The following is a 17,656-nucleotide window of genomic DNA, read 5'->3' as shown; positions in this document are numbered from 1 at the left end:
AAGCTACATCTTCTCCACGATCCTCGTTTACCCTTGGGTTTCCTGTCGAATTTGGTTCTGCGGGTTTCGTGTTCACCGGACGCCTTGTTCGCAATAGTCCATGAGCTTATGGTCGCGGGTGGGGCTGTGTAATTGTGGCTTAGCTCGTGTGGTTGGGGCAACGTCATCAGGCCATTCCACATCGTGACTTCGATATATCCGTGTCATACCCGTAGTGATAATCGCTGCCCTTTTCTCATTCTTCTGCACGTACTCACTCCCCTATAATTCCTCTTTCGCGTCTCGTTTGTCCACATCCTGATTTCCCGAAGAGATGGCCGCCACACTACCCTCAAGGTCATCAGAACATCACTTCTCCATATCAAACATCATCTCCAAATTTCGGTCAAAGAAAGGGACGAGCAACAAAAAGTCCGATGCGCAACCGTCGCGGGAGATCTTGCAAGAGACGCGCCTGCCACTAAAGCCCGCGCCACTACCCTTAGTCCTACCAGAACATCAACAGGCCCTGTCAGCTCTCGGCTGGACGACCGTCACTTTCCCTGAATCATCACCATCCCAATCTGAAGCGACAAATCACGATCATCAAGCTCCAGCGCCTGTGCCTCACCCTCTACAGGCCGCATACGAACAGCTCTTCGCAGCAAGCCAGGCTTTCTTCAACCAGCCCGATAAGGAAAAGCAGCGATGGAAGCACAAGCTCAAGTCTGAAGAAGGCTGGTCCAAAATTTCCGGCGAAAAAGAATTCATCACTTTGCGAACTCTAGAGTATTGCCCAGAAGTCTTGAGAGGGCCTGCAAAGAGGTATTGGGATCTCATTGGACAGCATTGCTCGAACACGTTGGGTAGAATCTCAACGTCCCTTGGGCTACCAGATGGCGAAGATGAAGGGCTGAGACAGTTTGTTGGACCCTGCGGTGCGCTGCAAGCTTCTGATAAGGAAAAGACGGCGACGATGCTGCGGTTGTTCAGATATGAGGGGTGGGAGGCGAAGGTTGTGGCTGAACCGCATGCTGATCTGGGATTGCTAAGCGTGGTTGTTGGTGATGTGCCTGGCTTGGAAGTTTGGGACGGAGCCAACTGGTTTGAAGTCGAGAAAGTAGTTGAAGATTCTAGGAGGAAAGGTGCTACCATGCTCGCTGGACGGCAACTCGAAAGGCTTTCCAACGGCAGATACCCAGCTGGTGGTCATCGAGTGGTAGCTTACGGGTCTCCGGAGCCTTCGCCAAACGCCCCCTCGACGGACGACAAAAAGTACCGTTTCTCGATCGTCTTCGTTCTTCGTGCCCACGAACCTCTCATTATCAACTCTGATTCCTTCGAGACTGAAGTCACTGGCAAGTGGCTTGAACCTATGAATGGTGTTACTGCGGGTAGGTTCTACGAGAAGATCAGAGGCCAGCACTTCAACATTAATATCGATATGGATGAGAGGGAGAAACAGAGGAATAAACTGAACAATGTCAAGGATAGAAAGAAGCAGGACTGGGAAGGCAAGGAGGGTAAGGTTGCGAGTAGTGGTTAGATCTGATGCATCGACTTGTAACTCTTTCCGAACTACCTAGGAAAGAAAAATCCCTCCTACACTTAGCGACACGCAATTATCGTATTAGAGCATACTTGTGATGTATGCGTCTCCAGGGCTCCCGAGGTCTTGCTCAACGCTACTGGAACCCAAGCTACCTAGGTAGCTGTATTGAGCTTAGAGCATCCGATCCCCGCCTCCCACCGTGCTTTGCAGACATGCACCACTGCTGCGATCACTAACATGTACACGACAAGGAGTACGAATCAGATTTCATCAGCAATATGTACCGCTGACATAAGCTGACATACACGGCATGATGCATATCGCGAGACGCTAGAGGACAGATGTAGCCTCAGCCGCACCTGTTGCGGCGGGGTCGAAATCCGACAAACTCGCCTCCCCGCCCCCAAGGATGCTTGGAAAGTCATCAGCGCTTTGAATCCTCGAACGCATCTTACTCTACATATACACTCAATCATGATCTTTATCGACACTACGACACTAGCCCTCCACGTTCGGGATCATGCAGATCCGGATCAGAAATATGCCATCTTATCACATGTGTGGGGTCGCACCATAGATGAGGTGACTTACGAAGAAATGCTAGTGCCGCCGCAAGACCGTCCAGAAACAACACTCTCGAAGCCTGGGTACAAGAAGATCGTGGAGACGTGCAAGATGGCTTCTTCATCCCGACACAAACTCAAGTATGCATGGTGCGATACGTGCTGCATAAACAAGTCCAGTAGCGCAGAGCTCAGCGAGGCAATCAACTCCATGTTCAGGTACTATAAAGAAGCCTCAGTGTGCTTCGCCTATCTATTCGACATTGATCACACCGCCTTCTCTTTCAAGTCATCGAAATGGTTCCGTCGTGGCTGGACGCTCCAAGAGCTTATTGCGCCGAAGAACGTCGTCTTCTTCGATCAAAATTGGGAGTTTAGGGGTACCAAGGCGAGCTTAGCGGATCAGATCACGGAAATCACAGGCATTCCGGACGATATTCTCAAACACCAGATGGAGCTAAGCGAAGTACCTGTTGCTCAGAGGTTCTCGTGGGCGTCTACGCGCAAGACTACTAGGGAAGAAGACATTGCCTATAGTCTCATGGGAATATTCGACATCAACATGGCAATGCTCTACGGAGAAGGGTCAAAAGCGTTCATCCGGTTGCAGGAACACATACTCAGCGAAACTGCCGATGACTCGCTCTTCCTTTGGAATGATGCCTTCTCGTATCACAAGCTGTCAGGTCTCCTTGCTCCTTCTCCAAGCTGTTTCCGACAAATGCGATCAATCACCCCGGAACCGGCTGTCAAACCACGAGACTTTTACATGACAAACCGTGGCATCCGACTGAAACTAGGACTCGCCTGGGATCACGATACTGGACTTGCTATACTACCAGTGAAACATTCGCTGGGCGCGGTCGGCAGACCTGTTGGAATTTACCTTAGGAGAGTCGGGCCGGATCTGTTCGTTCGCGCGCTGCCTCAAGAGTGCCCTAGGGTCAAAACTGAAGTGACTTACACTGAGTTTACTGCGGTCAAGTCGTTGACGGGTCCGCAAGCTTCGACGATCATGGAAAAGGTCATGCGCGTAGAGAAGCCCGCCGGTGTGCATGTCAGTCGAGTCGAACCTCGTGGCATATGGGATCCGGCTGCAAAATGGCTGCACGCAACACACACGGGCGCCATCATAGGCTACATGGAGTTCAAGAAAGACGCGTATCCCATATTCGCATTCGTGTTTTTCTTCAGGAACGGTCATTGGTCGGCTACGGTAGTAGTCGGGGACCAGTGGACCAACATACAGAAGAAGTTCCACAAGCATTACCGGGACAACCTTGAAGAGCTCCGCTACTTCGATACAATGGGCGACGCGAGAATGCAAAAGATTGAAAAGATCAAACCCGATTCAAAAGTTCTCACGTTGCACATGCGAGTTGCGAGAGGTACTGGGCGACCCCATTTGGAGATAAAGGAAGTAGACAGGAAGCTTTGATATATGTTATTGCGCGAGCGCATCTGGATCCCATGTTGCAGCAAACTACGTATATTTACAAAGAACAGAACAAAGGTGCATGACCCGTGATCACAAATACATGAAATCGTACTCCTTCTTCAACCTTCCGAAACCAATGGTCGGCTGATAGTCCTCGACCTTGTCAGCACCAAAGTCGAAGACGGAGTAATGTCTTCGCAGGAACGGAGCGCCGATCAACGCGAAACCTTCGCTCTCGCTGCTGTCAAATGGCGGCATACATTGGTGGCCCGGCAAGAGGAACTCGTCGCCTCGAAGGGTGAATGAGACATCGTCCTCTCGGGCGCCCTCGCCAAGTGTCACAGTAATGGCCCACGAAGCGTTCAGGTGCTTACACTCCATGATCTCTTCGCCGTGGTTGGTGAGCTTGGTGTAGTTCCAGCCGAGGTTGAAGTACATGGCGTCGATGATGTCGCTCGGAAAGGAGACACGTCCAGATCCAGTATCGAAAACCGCTCCACCTTGGTAGATTGACCATGTTACGTTGGCGTCTGGCTCACCACCGTTCGACACGACAGTGGTGGGAAGGTGACCGTTGTGTATCTCAATAGTTGCGTTTGTTTCCGATACGTTCTCCGCAACGAGTACGTTGACGCTCCTTAGCGGCGCACGCCAGAGCTGGTATGGGTCCTCTTTCCTCAGGGGTGTGGAGACAATCTCGCCATCTACGTACTTGTCCTCATGGCTGCCGCCGACGGTTAGCACACCGTCTTGCGTACCGTTACCCGCATCCTCAAAGTTCGTCCCGTAGAATAGACTGAAACGGGGTGCGTCCAGCTTTCCGTCCCACAACAATGTCTCGACCAGGGTCGACGTGTTCTTTTCCGCGATTGAGGAGAAGCCGAGGCCGAGGAAACCATCGGCAGTGATGAAACGCCAGCTGCTCTGGTTGGCAGACAGGAAAGTCTGGTTCCACTCTACGCTACCGTCTAGAGTGCTGAAAACGTCCTGGATAGTATCGCCGGCAACGTCGCCGCCGAGGTATGGAATCGCCGCGGGGATGTTGAGGTCGACAGATGTGGAAGAGGCAGATGCGTTGTATTTCTCTCGAACGTATGACGTGACCCTGCCGTCTGGGCAAGATTCCTCGGTGCAGTCGGTGTTCACGACGAACAGCGTTGATGACCCGGTGTCGAACAACAACCGGTGTTCCTTCGGGGGTGTTCCGATTTCGAATTTGACGCTGGCATAGCTGTTGTCGATGACGACGGGCAGTTCAAGAACGGATGCCGAGACGGTGGTGGCGACGGCCAGGAGCTTCTTCATTTGGGCTACCATGGTGAAGGATGGTGAGACGGTGAGACAGTGTTGTGAGTGTCAAGAGATGAGATGCTCTTGATTGAAGGAGGTAGTACTAGGCGGCATGACGGAGGTATATATTAGTACCTGCGCTCGCGCTACTCAGTAATACAGCATGAACATCGTATTTACAAGGATACCCACACGAAGTTTCAACGGTTCTGTCCATTGACATTCAAGCCTGAAGACCGAAGATGACGGTCGTGTTCTAAAATTAACAAAAGTGGTCTTCTGGAAGACTTCAAAGCTAGATGAGGCTCACGGGCCGATGTGCACTGTCCGGAAAGGGGCACGCATGGGCTGTACGAGGACTAGCTCTCGCCCTTCGGCCCGGAGAGATCCACAAACGTGGGCCGTTTAGTACGGTTAGGGCTGGATGGGAATTGGAAGGGAGTTTTGAGCGGGTTTATGACGTGTGTGAAGCACGCAGAGGATGAAACAACGAAGATGCTCTCTACAGAATATGACTGAGTTCAAAGAGTGTCCGGGAAAGCTAGTGCGAAGGTGCCATCGCTACGTAATACGGTGACAGAGTCCATAAGCCGAAGAATATCCGTGAGAACAAATCTCCGCAGGATCCGCTTGTTCAGGTGTCATCGTACAGACCACGCATTCTTTCTTAATGCACGAACTTGAGCTGCGCACCGTCATTTTCTTTCTTACACCTTGGACCTGATGCGTGCGATTGATCTTTCACGATGGCAACATCGTTCACGTCTGCAACGACAGAACGGAGCTCGTCGGCACCTCGTAGTGTTGGCGCCAGCCTTGCAAGTGTAAGGTCGGAACTCCCGTCGCGATGGCCTTCCTTCGTCGGCGGGCCTACAACTTGTCGGCGTCTAGCAACTCTTCTCCGTCAAGGAACGGAGCATCATGGCATTGATCGTTACTTCTGTCGCAATCATCTTTTCTTGTGCGGAGGAAATCCCCAAATCCTTGAGTAAGTCTGGACGACGGCGAATCTGGGATCCGCACGCGATTCCGACCCTACCCAAGTATCGAAGCTGCATCGGACGATTTAGCGCAGTTGAAGCGAGAGGCCGTCTAGTTCACGAAGGGTGACGTGTGGAAGGTAAAAATGTTGTTGGAGGTTGAGGATGCGAGACGTGAGATGCTGCCGCATAGCCTCGGCATGGCTGACTGCGGCTGGGGATCAGCTCAGCCTGAGGGCATCGGTGTGTAGGCAGCACTTCAGCCTTTCGACGGTGGTCTGTTCATCTCCATCTTCACAATAGACCAGGGACAAGAACACATAACGTCTTCGTCAAGCGCCCTTCTGTACGTTAAAGTCGCGCATGTCGCGCACCTTCCCCGAAACTTCGCAGCTTCCCAACTACGCGCGAGCATGACCAGCGAAACCCCATCCTCCGCGTTCGAGCACGACCCGCTTCACGACTCTACCACCCATTTCCGCCTACTACACATCCTCCGTGGCGACTTTGGCCAGCACGTCGAATGCGAAATATCATCATGGCTGATCGACGATGCACCGTCCTACTACGCGATATCGTACACCTGGGGCGACCCAGCTGACACGGTCGAGATCACTGTCAACGGCAAGCCGCTGGCTGTACGTCGGAACTGCGAATACGTGCTTCAGCAAGCTTTTGCGACGAAAGCTAGTCGTTATTACTGGGTTGACGCCATTTGTATTGCGCAGACGAACACACAAGAGAGGAATCACCAAGTCGGCATTATGGGCAAGATCTATTCAGGAGCGAAGCACGTATTCGCGTGTGTTGGGCCACATGCAGACGATAGCGAGTATTTGATGGCAACTGTTGATCAGCAGCGGCCCATTCTCGAGATGATCAACAAATGGGGCCAATCGTTTGAGTTGTATGAAACGTTCGCGATTAGTGTTCGTACCCGGTTAGGCAATCCGATTGTTAGGCATGTGCGCAGGCAGTTACGATGTCTCTTTACTATGCATATCTTGGAACCAACACGAATGAGCAAAGCTTTCATCTCATTCTTACAGAGGCCTTATTTCACACGCGTATGGATCTTACAGGAGCTGCATCTAGCCACTGAAATGTCATACTGCTGTGGGTCAGATGTAGTGCCGGGCGAGTATTTTCGGGCCCTAGACGGGCTTCTCGAATACTGGATGGAATTATTCACCGTTTCCTGCAAACGAAGAGATAGATGCAAGCAATGGGTTTTGCAGAAATTGATACCTGCATCTAGACCCTCGAAGGAACCATGGCTAGTGCTACAACACAAGCATTTCGAAAGCATAGAACCGTCCAGGGGCTGTTTGCGACTTGCCGTATCTGCTCGAAAGCAACACCCTATTGCAGTCTTGTACAGTATCGAAGGTTTCCATTGTGTGGACGTACGAGACAACTTATATGGTATTCTGTCCCTCGTAAGTTGGCCAGATGGACTGGAACCAACCCCGGATTACACCAAGGACAACTTTGAAGTTGCTCAACAAGGTCTTAGCATTTGGTCCCATGGTGACATCTGTCGAATGTTTGAACACAGGTGTTCTCTGTTATTTAAACTCTTCGATGTCACTTTGGAACTAGCATCTTTACGCGATGCCATTGCGTTACGTTCGAGCGTTACTCCCGAAGCCGACCTTCGACAACATGAGAACCGCAGTTCTGAATTCGCCAAAGTATCAACGAGATGGGGTGGCATACAGATCAGCGATGACAGTCTCATGTGTAGATGTATCGGGAATCGAAGGCCGTCTGGGCCAAGTTCATGCTACATGGAGCGAGAGCGGAATGGGCGCTTCGTTTGGTTACGGGTAAACTCAACCGTCAGTGTGTGCGCGCCTGTAGATACCAAATCAGGTGACTGGTGTCTAGTCGCAGATATGCACTTTCCAGATCCAGTTGAATGTGGGCTGATACTTAGAAAGTCGAAAGATGATGAATACATTGTTGTCGGACCAGCATTAGCAAGATATTGGGAAGATGAACGAGATCCTCCGCTTGCAAATAATTTGGGATTCACAAGATCTTTCATAGGGTGGTCAGATCCTGAGGACATCTTGGTCTTGGCATGGACGCTGGGTCAACTCCCATACAATAAAAAGATTTCCGACAAAGATATGCTGGAGTTCGTCAGCATGCGCGTCTGCGGTTGGAAGGGCTCTTCATGTTTCGAAGAGATACTCGAAAACCACGTCAGCAGCTAGTTTCAACAGAGGTTGAGCCAATATCGTTCAAAGCTTAAGAGGAATACTTAGACGTGGCGTCGTAAACACAATACTCAAGATGTTTCCACCATGATTTCTAAAACATATGCACGTCAATATATAAAAAAGCTCAACACCCTAGCCCTTAGGTCGAATTTGAGTTAACAAAGTTTGCAGGTTCCTATCTTAATGTAGTCTGCAAGCCTATTTAATCTTTTCTTGTATGAGCTGCACGGTCGTTTTCCAAAGGTACACTATGTATACCATACCGAGTTGCAACATCGTAATGTAGTTCGACCATCTATTCATTTCTTTTATTCCCTATACTGAGCACCTTCTGCCCTGTTTCTTGCGACATTCGTCGCAAGGAACATATAGTCTTCATGGTGTAGAGCTACAGAGGACGCTGCCAAGCTTCTCATATATACATAGGACTACCAAGCCATTTGGCGCTCGCAAGAAGATAGGAAGAACCTTGTCCTGTACCATTCAAACATGTTTCTGGAACTCGTGAATTTGAGACAGTTTGTGCGACATGGCGTAGTTGCTGTCGCAAGCTGCCAAAGTCAATGACGTTTGACATTGTTCCAAGTTAGTGTTTGGCGGCTTGTTGTTGCAGCCGGGATCCCCACATAACGTCGCCGGTGTGGAAACGACTCCGCGAACGCATCATGCGTTCAGGACAAGACGGGCAATCAGACAGGAGTTGGCTGCAGATGCGGTCATTAAAGCGGTGATATAGAAGGACCGAGCCGCATCTCCTTTTTGCGATGGGGATGACCAGGAACAGGCTAGCGTGGGAACTAGAAGTGAGGTGTTTCAAGTTGACCTGAACAGGGACAACTTCGGGAAGGCGCGACCCCGAAACAGTTCACTCTCGTGCCATACGACGTTACTTTCACCACTGCACCGCCCACGACGTGCCCCTCACTGTCAGCAGCGACGCATTCATCGCCATCCCTTCGCCCTCTTGCTGTCTCGCTGTGCCGCCGTCTCGCCCTCGCTGCCGCGTCAGAGACTCGCATGTCCCCCAACGGATCTCCCTCCGCTACACCCTCGCCCGACCCACAGCCGCTCCTTCCTCGAAACACGCCCAAATAACGCATGCGACACCTGTAACGCCCTGATCGATCCACGTCCGCGATTCTTTGCTCTTTGTATTGTTGTATTTCCACGGCAACTGGAGTCGCGCTACGGTGACCCTGCGCAAGTCGACCCAGCCACCGATTGCGCCTCATCTCACCTAGCCATTCCTCCGAACGAAGATCCCCAACCGTTGCACGCGCAGAGAGGAATGAGCTAGGATGACGCGACCGCACATCATCAGAGCAGGTATGCAGACAGTAGAGAGTGCGCAATTGAAGGTGCGCAGGCTAACTAGAGTGCGTAGACACCATCGACCTGCAGGACAAATCATCGCCCACCGCCCAAGACCACTCGCAGCAGCCCCAACACCCTGCGCCGCTCGGTATTGGCCCAGCAGCGCCCCATCAGCAGGCTGCTATACGGCATGTAGAGGAGGAGCGCACCTCAGAGGAGGCGCGTCTGCACGATGCATGGAGCGATGCTGGCAACACGCTACGAGACGATCCCGGCTCAGACGACGACCGCACTGTCATCAATGGAAACAAGGGCTCACAGCAAGACGAGCAGGCTGTCAGGCTGAATGGTGGAACGTCCAACGACGGTGATGATGGCGACATGCAGGACGCCGACGTCGAGGAGGACATGGACGACGACATGATGGACAAGATTTCGAGTTCGCCCTCGATAGACGATGGTGGGTATTCTTTACCTTGTTCCCCCACGACCTGGCCGGCAAGACAAGAGTTTACGACTCCGCAGTCTTCGCCGTTCCTCTCAACGGTCGCTTCTTCCTCCCCGTTTACGAACACGCCCATTCATTTTCCTATTTCTGTCGCCAACGCTCGAAGACCACTCAGCGTCCCAGCGTCCGACACTTCTCCTATGTCAAGGGGTCGACCTACATCGATTCCCATTTCTTTTCGATTCCCTATACCCACGGAATATCAGTCAGCGGAGCATCATCGTGGTGAGTATTCCTGGACAAGGGCCACCAACGCACCGGACGACAGCGACACCATACGGATCGAGGTCGGTATGAGCCCGAGAACGAGACAACTCAAGGCCGTCGAACGCCGTATTGAGATGAGAGAAGACTCACAGGCATCACTAATCTCCGAACTGGACGAGGAGCAGGTCAAAAGCATGTTGAAACCGATCAACCGCGCACTTCTGGACACGCCGGACGATCCGTTCCTAGAACCCGGCCCAGGTCCACCTCGAGGGACGAGCAGCACCCCTTCCCCCGACGATGGTCACTCCGAAGACGAAGAGGGCTCTTGGACCACCGACAGCGATGCCGACTCCTGGAATGAGGACATGGACCAAGACAACGATGATGCATCCAACGACGTCTCTTTCTCTGATGATTCCAGATTTATCGACTCAGGATGGGGAGGCGAATGCTTACGAGAAACAGAGGATATCGATTTCGAATTTGTTTACGCCCTGCACACGTTTGTCGCGACCGTCGAGGGTCAGGCAAACGCAACGAAAGGTGACACGATGGTGTTACTTGACGACAGTAACAGCTACTGGTGGCTAGTAAGAGTAGTCAAGGACAACAGCATTGGTAGGCATCCGTTACTAAGCTGAAGTTTTTGCTGACTCAATTTACAGGTTACCTGCCCGCCGAACACATCGAGACACCGACAGAACGTCTGGCCCGCCTCAACAAGCACAGAAATATAGACCTCTCCGCAACGATGCTTGGTGATACTGCCGAGAAATCCAAGAACCCGCTCAAGAAGGCTATGCGACGAAGGAACGCTAAGACCGTACAATTCGCTCCTCCTACCTACGTCGAAGCCTCGGACTATGACTACTCATCTGACGAGGGCGAAGGTGAGCTTTTCGGTGGCCCAGAGCCAAAGCAAATGCAACAGCAGCAGGCAGCAACACAAGATGGCGATTCCGCACAGGAAGAAAACCTCGAAGTGCAACCTCTCAAGGTTAACAGCGCGAAGAAGGATGGCCAGACTGATGGTGAAGCACGAGGCTCAAGCGAGGATTCCGCCAAACGAAGCGATGACCGTGAAAGAGGTAGCGAAGATGCGGTCGATCGACCTTTGGACCCCAAAGTCTCTCGGAATGGCACGCTCCGCAACACAGACTCTTTCTTCAAAGACGAAAACACCGAGACACGCAAAATCACCCTCACTCCCAACCTGCTTCGCGACGACTCCAGTACATCGACTACAGGCTCCCGCGAGCGCGGCCCCAGTCTCGAAAGTTTGGAGAAGAACGGGTTCGCGGACAAGGTCAAGGACGATAAGAAGAAGAAAGAGAAGAAGTCTGGCATGCTCAGTGGGCTTTTCAAGCGCAAGGATCGTAAAGGCAAGGGCGCACAAGACTCTGTGGACAGCGACATCGAAAAGCCGGAAGAAATGGACCGCAGCTCGCCGCAATCGAAACCATCGGATGAACTCGCAGAACGACCGTCAGCTGAACAGGCAACAGCTCCAGCACCGTTGAGACAGTTGAGCAAGCCCAAGGTGCATCGAAGTCAACGTAACCGAGACGATTCACCGCAAAAGACGAAGGGTATCTTGAAGACCGAGAGTCCGACTGAGTTGAGCGCCGAGCCAGATGCCATGTCGGATGGACCTGACAATCAGTCCGCCGCACAACAATCTACGTCAACCATGCGTCTAGTCCCGCCCGAACAGGATCAGGCAAACAGGCCTTCTGTAGAAGAACAGACCATGTCGCCAGACTCAACATCCGCGCCTACAGGCTCAAGAAACCCATTCAGTAGTATGATGAAATCACCACAAGAAGGAGAGGTCAAGCGCGAGAAGGTTACCAAGGCGAAGCAGCGCGTGCAGTTGGATGATTTCGATTCAGATGAAAGCAGCGATCCTTTCGCGGATCCTGATGCTCAGGATAAGCCAGGCGAGGCTGAGAAGTCCGAGTCTGCTGGACGCCTTTCTGAGTCTCCAGTACACGTCTCTGCAGCGGACGCACAGCCTTCACAGAAAGAGAGTGTTGCCGACAGAGAAAGAGAGTCTGAATCCCACCACACTCCAGGCCTGTCTACCGATAGCTCAAGCCAAGAGACTAGCTCCCCCATTTCGACGCCTACGCCTGACGACAGCCCTATGAAAACCATTCCAGAAAACAACACGATTTCGACTTTCAGGTCTGACAACACTTCCTCACCCACGCATCATGCATCTGAACCGGCCGGTCCTCCACCCTCACGACCAGCACCAATCCCTACCAAGGATCGCGAACCTTCGCCACCCGTATCCTCGGAAAGCGCAATACTTCCTGCATGGTCTGACGCCTCGCTCCGCGCTTACCTCGATGATGGTAGCGAGATCCGGGATATGCTCGTCGTTATTAACGACACTACGGGGGTTGTACCTGTTGGTCGTGATCATCCACTGATGAAGGACTATCTCTCTGAGGAGACAAAGACCATGCAAGGCCTGAGTGGCGAACTAGATCGTCTGCTCAATGGGCTGATGGAGAAACGCATGAAGAGAGCTGGAAGTGGTGCTAGCACCGCACGCAGCACAAGCGCAAACGGGAGTTTGAGGGCGGGGTCGAGATTCTAGACACTCGTTCGTTGTGAGTTACATTATTTGCTTTTTCAGTATACCCTAGGGGCTTATTTCCTCTTTCCTCTATCCTCAATCGGCGTTCTGGGGATTGTGGGACGCATTATGTGGAACGAAATCTTCGGAGAACTTTTGGTCATGGGCTGGGGTTCTACTTTCTTGTTCGCTTCTTTATACCTTTGCTTGTCATCCCCCATTTTACATCTCTGTTTTCTTCCGGCCTGCTGCATCCGCTCGCTCGCGGCGCGAAACATGTATCCTTGTAGGAGCCCTGGTGGTGGCTGGTTTATATCTTCGCTACTGTCTCTAATACCCCTCTTGATTGCTTTGACATAGCGCTCGCTTTTTGGTTTTCCTTGCTCGTGTATCACAAGTAGCCTTGTACCTGTTAGTCGCATTAGTGCGCTCTTACTTTCTTCGGCGGCGGCGTTGTACTGCTAGCATTTAGTGTACAAACATATACCTCCTGTGGGGGTTCGCCATACACTGCTTTGTCGCCTTGGTGTGTCTTTCGTGTCGCAAACTTGATGATTGTATTAACTCCACGAATCTCTTGAGCTTTGAAGCTGTCGCTCACGAGCGGAATTCACGAAAAAAGGCCCTCCGCCAACCTGCGGGCACGACGGGCTTAGGCATCGCAAACCTGATGATGATGTATTTCGGCGACACGTTTATTGACAGATGACGTCACACGAGATGAGAAGAGGAACGAACTGCTTTCACTGCCATTGTTAGACGAATGAGTGTTTGCTACGTCCAAGCTTTTGGCGGTAAAAACAGTCTTTGCACCTGCCTTCCTTCCCAGCCGCACTCAAACGCCGTGATCCCACGTCCGACCTCGTAAACACCGCGCCGATGCAAGAAGTCGACCGAGACTGCGAATCCGACGATCGCGAGCCTGAACCGCGATATATTCCTGGAACTGTCCAACGCCATCGAGAGGTTCCTAGACGCACCCTATGGATCCCAGCTCATCATCCGATTCTTCGCAGGTATACTCAGTCAACGCGAAGCCGATGAGTACTGCCTTGTGTACACGCCCACCCCTCAGCGATACGACGATGTGTGCGCCACAATACCGGAACTTGTGGACCGGGAGGCACCGCAGTTTCAAACTAGGCAATCCGTGAGACGAGTCCTGCCTGGTATCTTCTACCGAGGACAGTATTCGCACGTGTTGGATGAGTACACCCATCAGACGGACTTGATGTCGGGAGAAGTACTTTGGGACAAAGGTGAAGGATACACGACAGTAACTCGCGGTGTCAGGTGGCTTGTCGAGTGCGCACTGATACGACTACCGGATGGAGTGGCTTATCACGCCGGGGCGAGGACGGCGCTTCAGCAACTTCTTACGCCTCAACCAAAATACAACGATAGTCATGACTACCGGGGAGAGGAGGAGTACTGCCAAACTATGACAGCCATCCAACCCGCGCTCCGTCTTTTCACCATGTGGTCCCGTTGCGACGAAGCATCTATAGCAAGCCTGCTCGATATCGTAATGGACATCACACTCAACGTAGTCGCAATCTGGGAAAGAAACCCATGTTTCTATCCATCGTACGCGACCTATCTCGGCGGCTTTGTACAGGCACGCGCCCGCTTCAAAGACATAATTCAAGCAACTCCATCACTTCGCGGAGATCAAATCAAGGCGCTCCCTTACCATACGAGAGTCGCATTGAAAGAAATCAAGTTCAGGGATATCTGGGATGATCTGTGGCTTGAGGCTTTTGCCTTGAGCATAGAAAAGCCCATTGTAGACCGCATGTACCAAGGAATGATAAACCAGTTTGCCAGGGCCTCGATCCAGTCGAAATCGCAGACTGTGAATATGAGGGCTCTGCTAAGAGGGCTGTGGAGGGATGGAGGCCTACAATTCCGAACATGGAAAGAGATACCCGAAGCCGCTTCTTCGCTGTCAGCAGATGGCATTAGAAAGGGCGAGTTCGGAGGCGTTCCACGAAATATGGCTCAGGCGCAAACTATTGGCAACGACTCCTACGAAAGCGAGGAGATACACGCGTTTTGGTTCGCAAAGCCACACGGGCCAGTAGCTGCATCGGCTGGAGCGTCATCAGCAGAAAACGCACAGAGCGCGCAAAGCGACAACGGACAAAACACTGCCGACGACACCGAAGATGAAAACAACCTCGACACGAACACCCTACGCAGCGTCTACGGCAAGGCTTACTTAGAGGCATACGGACCTTGCATACAGCCATTAGAGCATGCAAAATGGGATCTAGACATCCCTCAAGACCAGCTCTGCGTTGTGTGTCTTGAGCCTCACGGCCTATTGGGTGTCAAAATAAGCGCTTGTGATCACTACCTCCACTTCGCTTGCATCAAGAAATGGATGAATGGCTCTTCCCCGAACTCCAATCTCTGTCCGGAATGCCGAGCTCAAATTTGTAACGAACGCAAGAAGGTACGGATGACGGGATGGATGGCTGATTCTGAAGACGACTCTGAGGATGAAGAGGATGACTTTGGGGATGACGAGTATGAAGAAAGTGATTATTATGATGATGAAGATGAAGACGAGCCAATGCAGGATTCTCAACCAGCATGATATGACCACGCTTGACCAGTTGGACGATAGTTATAGATGAGGGATTGGACAGCAGATCAACAAAGAAGAAAATGAACAGGCCTGCAGCCTACGTCAGGATAATATTGAGCAAACAAGGAGACCTAGTGTTAACGTACGCTTCACGGTGTTTAGCTTCTGTCTTTTGTCGTGAATGGGAAGATTTGTCATGATTGTCTACATCATCTGTTATAGTTAACGGATATCTGATGTACTGCCGCCATCTATGTAGACTATTCTTATACGTTCGTCACCTCGGTCTGCAGCGCCTTCATGGGCTTCTCATCGAATGCCGCAGCCTCAGCCTCTTCCAGTCCCAAACTCTGCGCAATGTTGTACAGCCTCGTCTTCTCCTCGTGCGCAGTGCTATCACCAAACACAGCGTCCATCTCTTCCAAGCTCTTGCCCCTGGTCTCAGGGATTAAGAACCACGTGAAGACAAACGCGATCAAAGCGAACGCTGCAAAGAATATGTATGTGCCGAAACCAATGGTCTCCAGCATATCGGGCGTGACGAGACCGATGATGAAGTTGCACATCCATGTCGATGAGGTGGTCAGAGACATGGCTTTTGAGCGGTTACCGATGTTGTAGATCTCCGAGGGTAGGACCCAACCGATCGGTGCCCACGAGTACGAGAAGTTGACATCGTAGATGTAGATGAACGCGATGCCCGTCCAGCCAGCTGCTGGGTGGTCTTTGAGAGTGGATCCGTAACCGCCGATGACACCGCCGACAATCAAGAGGGATATGCAAGTACCAGCGGCACCGCAGAGGAGGAGAGGGCGGCGGCCAATCTTGTCGATGAGGAAGAGCGCGGGAAGAGTAGACAATGTGTTGACTAGAAGATCAGGTTAGTCAACAAGTCTTGGTGCTTCTGCTAGTTGATCATGATTACGTACCAATTCCATATACACCCGTTGCCAGCAGGCCGGTCGTCTTGCCGCTAAGACCCAGCTGTCCAAAGATTGTCGGGGCGTAGTAGATGATCGCATTACATCCGATGAACTGTTGGAAGAACATAACACAGCAACCAATAGCCGTACGCTTGAAAGATGGCCAGGTCGAAAAGAGCGTCGAGTATCCGGAAAGGTACAGCGAGACTCCAGACTTGCCTGGGAACTTCTCGCGGTTGTATTGTTCTTCGAACATGACTTCGGCTTTGATGGAGAGATACTCCTTTTGCAGGGACTCATCATCTGGAGTGGTGCGACGAACTCGGGCGAGCGCTCTCACACCAGCCTCCTCGTTGTCGCGCATGCAGTAGTAGCGAGGTGATTCGGGGAAGAAGAGCATGCCAATGCCGAGAACGAGACCGGGGAAGATCTGGAGCGCAAAAGGAACGCGCCACGCAGCATCGCTCTGTCCGGTGCAGCCGTTCGGGCCAACGTCATTTCGTGGGTCGAAGGCAGGCTCTGTCGCAGTACCACCAGTATATGGGATGTCGGGCGCGCAACGTACGCCTCCAATGTACTGGGTACCGAACTCGAGCCAGTAGGAGACAAGGATACCGAGTGTGATGGAAAGTTGTTGGAGAACGACTAGAGTGCCTCTGATACCGGCAGTTGAGACCTCACTCATGTACATTGGTACAATCATTGTTAGCATGCCAACGGCGAAACCAGCGATTGCGCGGCCTGTGTATATTGTCAGTCTAGATTGCAATCACACCATGCTGAAAGTTCCCTACCTGCAAAAGCCATTGGGATGTTGATCGCGCCAGCTTGAAGCGCAGAACCGATGGTGAAGATGACGACAGCTATGATGATAGATCCTTTGCGACCGAAGCGATCGGCTACTGGTCCGTTGACGAGAGAACCGAACCAAGCGGCGAGTAGCAATGTCGAGACGAACCAGCCTTTGAAGGAGCTGTCTGTAGAGATTCTCGGGAAGGATGCCGCGAAAGACTCCATGGTCAGCACTCCAGAGACGACACCTTGATCATAACCGAAGAGGAAACCGCCCAACGAGGCGAACTATGCATGTCAGTTGAGGCTGAGGTAGATCAGGCCTGGGATCGACTTACAGCGGATAGACCCAGGAGATATGGATTTTGTCTGAGCTCCTTGTAGACACCAATTTTTGGCGCAGCTCCAGCGGCGGTAACATCCTGAATTGAAGACATGCTGGCCGTCTTCTTTGTGGATATGCCAATGCCGGCTCCGAAGGTTGGGATCAGCTATGAGTAGGCAGCCTAGTAATGGTAGTGTCGCGTGCTTATATACCTTTGCCGATCGCGTGAGAACTTCACGATCGTAGCTGGGGTCCGACACATTCGGAGCACTGTCGTCCGACTCCACGATTCTCCATACGTCTACGCCTTTAGTCGTAAGTGCCATGCGGGTTCCCCGCATGGTAAAGTTGCCTGATTCAGTTGTGGGAACTGG

At 51.9% G+C, this 17,656-nt stretch overlaps 6 protein-coding genes across 6 annotated transcripts; 4 read left to right on the top strand and 2 right to left on the bottom strand.

The window, feature by feature from the left end:
* Positions 1 to 313: 313 nt before the first annotated feature.
* On the top strand, positions 314 to 1,525 carry J4E78_003079 (uncharacterized protein; the record flags this gene model as incomplete). The annotated part of the gene is made up of 1 exon (XM_049363722.1): positions 314 to 1,525. One exon carries the CDS (start codon positions 314 to 316, stop codon positions 1,523 to 1,525), a length of 1,212 nt encoding a protein of 403 aa, XP_049224387.1.
* A 480-nt stretch (positions 1,526 to 2,005) lies between these two features.
* Positions 2,006 to 3,532, top strand: J4E78_003078 (uncharacterized protein; the record flags this gene model as incomplete). The annotated part of the gene is made up of 1 exon (XM_049363721.1): positions 2,006 to 3,532. The coding sequence occupies one exon, from the start codon at positions 2,006 to 2,008 to the stop codon at positions 3,530 to 3,532; it is 1,527 nt and encodes a 508-aa protein (XP_049224386.1).
* Positions 3,533 to 3,622: 90 nt separating this feature from the next.
* J4E78_003077 (uncharacterized protein) lies at positions 3,623 to 4,849 on the bottom strand (the record flags this gene model as incomplete). The annotated part of the gene is made up of 1 exon (XM_049363720.1): positions 3,623 to 4,849. One exon carries the CDS (start codon positions 4,847 to 4,849, stop codon positions 3,623 to 3,625), a length of 1,227 nt encoding a protein of 408 aa, XP_049224385.1.
* A 4,479-nt stretch (positions 4,850 to 9,328) lies between these two features.
* J4E78_003076 (uncharacterized protein) lies at positions 9,329 to 12,670 on the top strand (the record flags this gene model as incomplete). The annotated part of the gene is made up of 3 exons (XM_049363719.1): positions 9,329 to 9,356; positions 9,415 to 10,680; positions 10,728 to 12,670. 3 exons carry the CDS (start codon positions 9,329 to 9,331, stop codon positions 12,668 to 12,670), a joined length of 3,237 nt encoding a protein of 1,078 aa, XP_049224384.1.
* A 742-nt stretch (positions 12,671 to 13,412) lies between these two features.
* Positions 13,413 to 15,251, top strand: J4E78_003075 (uncharacterized protein; the record flags this gene model as incomplete). Its single annotated transcript, XM_049363718.1, has 2 exons — positions 13,413 to 13,418; positions 13,539 to 15,251. The coding sequence occupies 2 exons, from the start codon at positions 13,413 to 13,415 to the stop codon at positions 15,249 to 15,251; spliced, it is 1,719 nt and encodes a 572-aa protein (XP_049224383.1).
* Positions 15,252 to 15,508: 257 nt separating this feature from the next.
* J4E78_003074 (uncharacterized protein) lies at positions 15,509 to 17,623 on the bottom strand (the record flags this gene model as incomplete). Its single annotated transcript, XM_049363717.1, has 5 exons — positions 15,509 to 16,110; positions 16,172 to 16,906; positions 16,960 to 17,245; positions 17,296 to 17,448; positions 17,495 to 17,623. The coding sequence occupies 5 exons, from the start codon at positions 17,621 to 17,623 to the stop codon at positions 15,509 to 15,511; spliced, it is 1,905 nt and encodes a 634-aa protein (XP_049224382.1).
* Positions 17,624 to 17,656: the final 33 nt, after the last annotated feature.

The sequence above is a fragment of the Alternaria triticimaculans genome (assembly GCF_023758025.1).
Source record: "Alternaria triticimaculans strain BMP 0046 chromosome Unknown scaffold_3, whole genome shotgun sequence".
NCBI classification, from domain to species: domain Eukaryota; kingdom Fungi; phylum Ascomycota; class Dothideomycetes; order Pleosporales; family Pleosporaceae; genus Alternaria; species Alternaria triticimaculans.
Note: the sequence above shows the minus strand (reverse complement) of the source record. Positions and strands in the feature narration are given on the sequence as shown.